The sequence below is a fragment of the Bison bison genome, unplaced genomic scaffold (assembly GCF_000754665.1).
Source record: "Bison bison bison isolate TAMUID 2011002044 unplaced genomic scaffold, Bison_UMD1.0 scf7180017864080, whole genome shotgun sequence".
Classification (NCBI taxonomy): Eukaryota; Metazoa; Chordata; class Mammalia; order Artiodactyla; family Bovidae; genus Bison; species Bison bison.
Window position 1 is genome coordinate 2,136,291 of NW_011494652.1, and position 3,018 is coordinate 2,139,308.

The 3,018-nt window shown below is 59.8% G+C and overlaps 1 protein-coding gene across 1 annotated transcript in view; it reads right to left on the bottom strand.

Moving 5' to 3' along the window:
- PPFIA1 (protein tyrosine phosphatase, receptor type, f polypeptide (PTPRF), interacting protein (liprin), alpha 1) overlaps window positions 1–3,018 on the bottom strand; it is a 74,733-nt gene that overhangs the window by 17,175 nt on the left and 54,540 nt on the right. The window contains exons 17-19 of the mRNA XM_010837647.1: window positions 2,291–2,442; window positions 1,433–1,605; window positions 1,004–1,097 (exon numbers count right to left, since the gene is read on the bottom strand). Coding sequence (XP_010835949.1) covers window positions 1,004–1,097; window positions 1,433–1,605; window positions 2,291–2,442 — 419 coding nt within the window. The remainder of the gene's footprint in view (window positions 1–1,003; window positions 1,098–1,432; window positions 1,606–2,290; window positions 2,443–3,018) is intronic.

Genomic DNA, 3,018 nt, shown 5'->3' on the forward strand with positions numbered 1-3,018 from the left:
CCCACCCTCCCATCACCTCCCGACGCACAGGCTCACTCTCACCCGAGGCTACAAGGCGCTCAGGCCTCTCGCTCACCTGTCAGCTCACTGGGACAGGCTCAGTCACCTCCTGAGCTCTGGTCAGGGAGGTGTCACTCAACACACAACCTGTGCTGCCCGGAGCACGGTCTGCACCCAGAGACACGAGCTCACACCACACCCCTGCCTGACGCAGGGGCACCGCCACGCCCGGCTCCTCTGCAGGAAGCTCTGCCCTGCTACTGCCTCCTTCAGAACCGTGACAGCTCACAATCAAAACTCAGTACGACTACAAAACAGTCCATTTAAGATAAAAATACAGAACCTATCAGAGGGGAGAAAAAAGGGCAACACAGTGACCTCCTGTCGGCCTGCTGGCGTGAGGAGCCAACCTGAGAGCTGGCGACGAGTCCCCGCCGGGCCGCCCTCGCCCCCAGCCAAGGGCTCCCGAGAGCTGCAGACGAGTCCCTGCCGGGCCGCCCTCGCCCACAGCCACAGGCTCCCCTGAGAGCTGGCGACGAGTCCCCGCCGGGCCACCCTCACTCCCAGCCATGGGCACCCATACACCAGGGGCTGGCACTGTCTGAGGCGCCTCGTCACCTCTACGCAGGTGTATTTGCACAGCAGATGCTCGTAAAAGCCCTTGAGGGACGCACCAGGATGACTCCCACCTCACAGATGGGAACACTGAGGCGCAAGGAAGCTGAGCTCCCCACGCCCCAGAGCTCACTTGCGAGGAGCCAGGATTCAGGCATAACCCCCAAACCATCCCCGTCAGACAACCTCCCGAAGCCTGCGTGCGAGTCCTTCCCGAATCCCAGATGCTCTAAGTCCTCTGGAAAGTGCAGTTTCAGGAAGGCTTTGGGTTCAGCGTTCAGAAGGTAATACACATCCAGAGCAGGATGCCACATTCATCAGTAAACAGTTCAACATGAGGAACAACCGAAAACTGCTCAGTGAGGTCGACGAGAAACAAAAAGCTTACTTTTTCTGAAGTTTCCGATTTTTTTCAGCTTGTCCTCCCAATTTGCTGAGTCCGAGGGCATCCTGAGATGAGTTTTCTGTCTCTGAAATACCAGCTACAAAGAAGCAGAGTGGTCGAGACATTAAGAGGAAATCAGCATGGCCAAGGCAGGTGTTTCTGTGACCAGCTGCAGGAGAGTGAAGAGAGCTCTGGAGGCCGACTTTCTGACTGGATGACACCACAGGGGAAAAGAGCTCAGGGCGGCAGGCTCCACTGCCGGGGAGACCCTGAATGACGCGGGGTGGACGGACCCACTATGAAGACAGGGGCCTCCTCCGCTCCTGCTCCCAGGAGGATGCCCAGCGTGCGTGACAGGAGCCTCGTGGGGGCGGGGCGGGGCCTCGTGGAAGGGACACGCTGCAGCCCTCCCCTCCACAGTGAAGCACCCACCGGGCCCCAACGCCTCCTTGCCAGGGTGTCCGGGCCGGCCCTTCTCCTTCTTGCCGAACAAGCGGCCGATGGAGGACTTGATGCCCTTCTTCTTCGGGGCTTTGTGCAGCGAGTCCTGGCTGCTGTTGCTGCTGCTCGGGTTGCTCACGGGGCCGTCCTGAGAGCCCGTTGAGCTTCGGGGAGAGAGAACGCCCGTTAAGCAGCGCCCTTGTGCACACACACACACGCCTCCACACGAGCTACTGATGGAACCGGCCTCCCAGCCACACCCACGCCCCAACCTCGCACAGACAGTGGAGTCTGCTTCACCAACCACACTCCCCACGAGCAACGCAGGCTCCCGGACATAGACAATCGCCCCGGGAAGCTGAGACTCCCTGACTCGAGCTCTCCCCCAAGGAGGCCTCGACTCGAGACCAGCTGGGGCAGAGGGCGCCCCGACTCTCCCTCAGGGTCACCGCTCGGTGGGTGACAAGGCTCCTGGAGAAGGCAAGCGACCCCTGCCTTCCACAGGGCGACCGGGAGCTCGGCAGGCGGCGGTCTGAATGTGGACAGTGACAGTCACAGGGGTGACAGGCTCCTGAGAGGAGACCCTTGAGGGAAAGGGAGAGACCTCAAGAGCGCATCCAAGAGGCACGGAGCCGTCACCGCCACTGCCCCGGGCTGGGCAGACCTCTGGCAAGAGCAGGAAGAAAGCTCCCCCAGCAGTCAATCCGTAGAGACGGAGGTTTTCTAACACCACTGAGGCCACTGAGCTCCTCCCCCCGGCACCTGAAGCTCACTACAAACAGGCGCCGAGCCCCGTGGGACGCCTTTAAACCGCCCTTCCGGCCCTTCCGGGACGCGCGGGATGCGTACTTGCGGGCGTCCCTGACGTCCTCGTGGCTGGCTGCGTGCAGCGGCCCCGGGTGCAGCCGGTCTAGCCGAAGGGAGCGCGGCGAGGCGGGGGGCGAGGTTTCACATTTGATGGTGGTCTTGTCATCTCGTACCTCTTCCCGGGAAGCTGGCAGCTGAGGGAGGTAAGCGTAAAACGGGTAACAATGGGCTGTGTTGAAAAAGGCGATCACACAGGCTTTAACATTATAACCAGAAACGTTTTTGAAAACCTATTAGATGTGCTTTCTGCCAAGTACAAAAAAAAAGCCTTGTTCTAGCTTAATACCATCTTAAAGGACTGTCTTGGTCAAGCGAAGGGGGGCCCCAACTGAGTGCAGAGACCGCGGATGGGAGCCTCCCTGGAATCCAGCGAGCGGACAGCCCCGCTGGGCAGGACAGCAGAGCCACACCGGCACCATGAGCCCTGCATGGCATGAACTGCCCTGATGAAGAGGACGGTGCTCATCACCAGATGCAGCTCAGAGAGACCACTGGCGAGAGTAAGATACCTCTCAGCAAAGCCACCCAGACCTTTCTGTTTGAAGGAAAAAAGGAAACGGCTTGTACCACCCCCCCAAGATCATCTTGAGTGATGCGCAGGTTAACGCAGCCCGTGACGACGACTGAAACACGGAAAAGGTGCCTAACCCCTCCATGCGAACACCATGTGCCTGGATTGTATTTCTCGTTAACATACAGACTGGGGACTA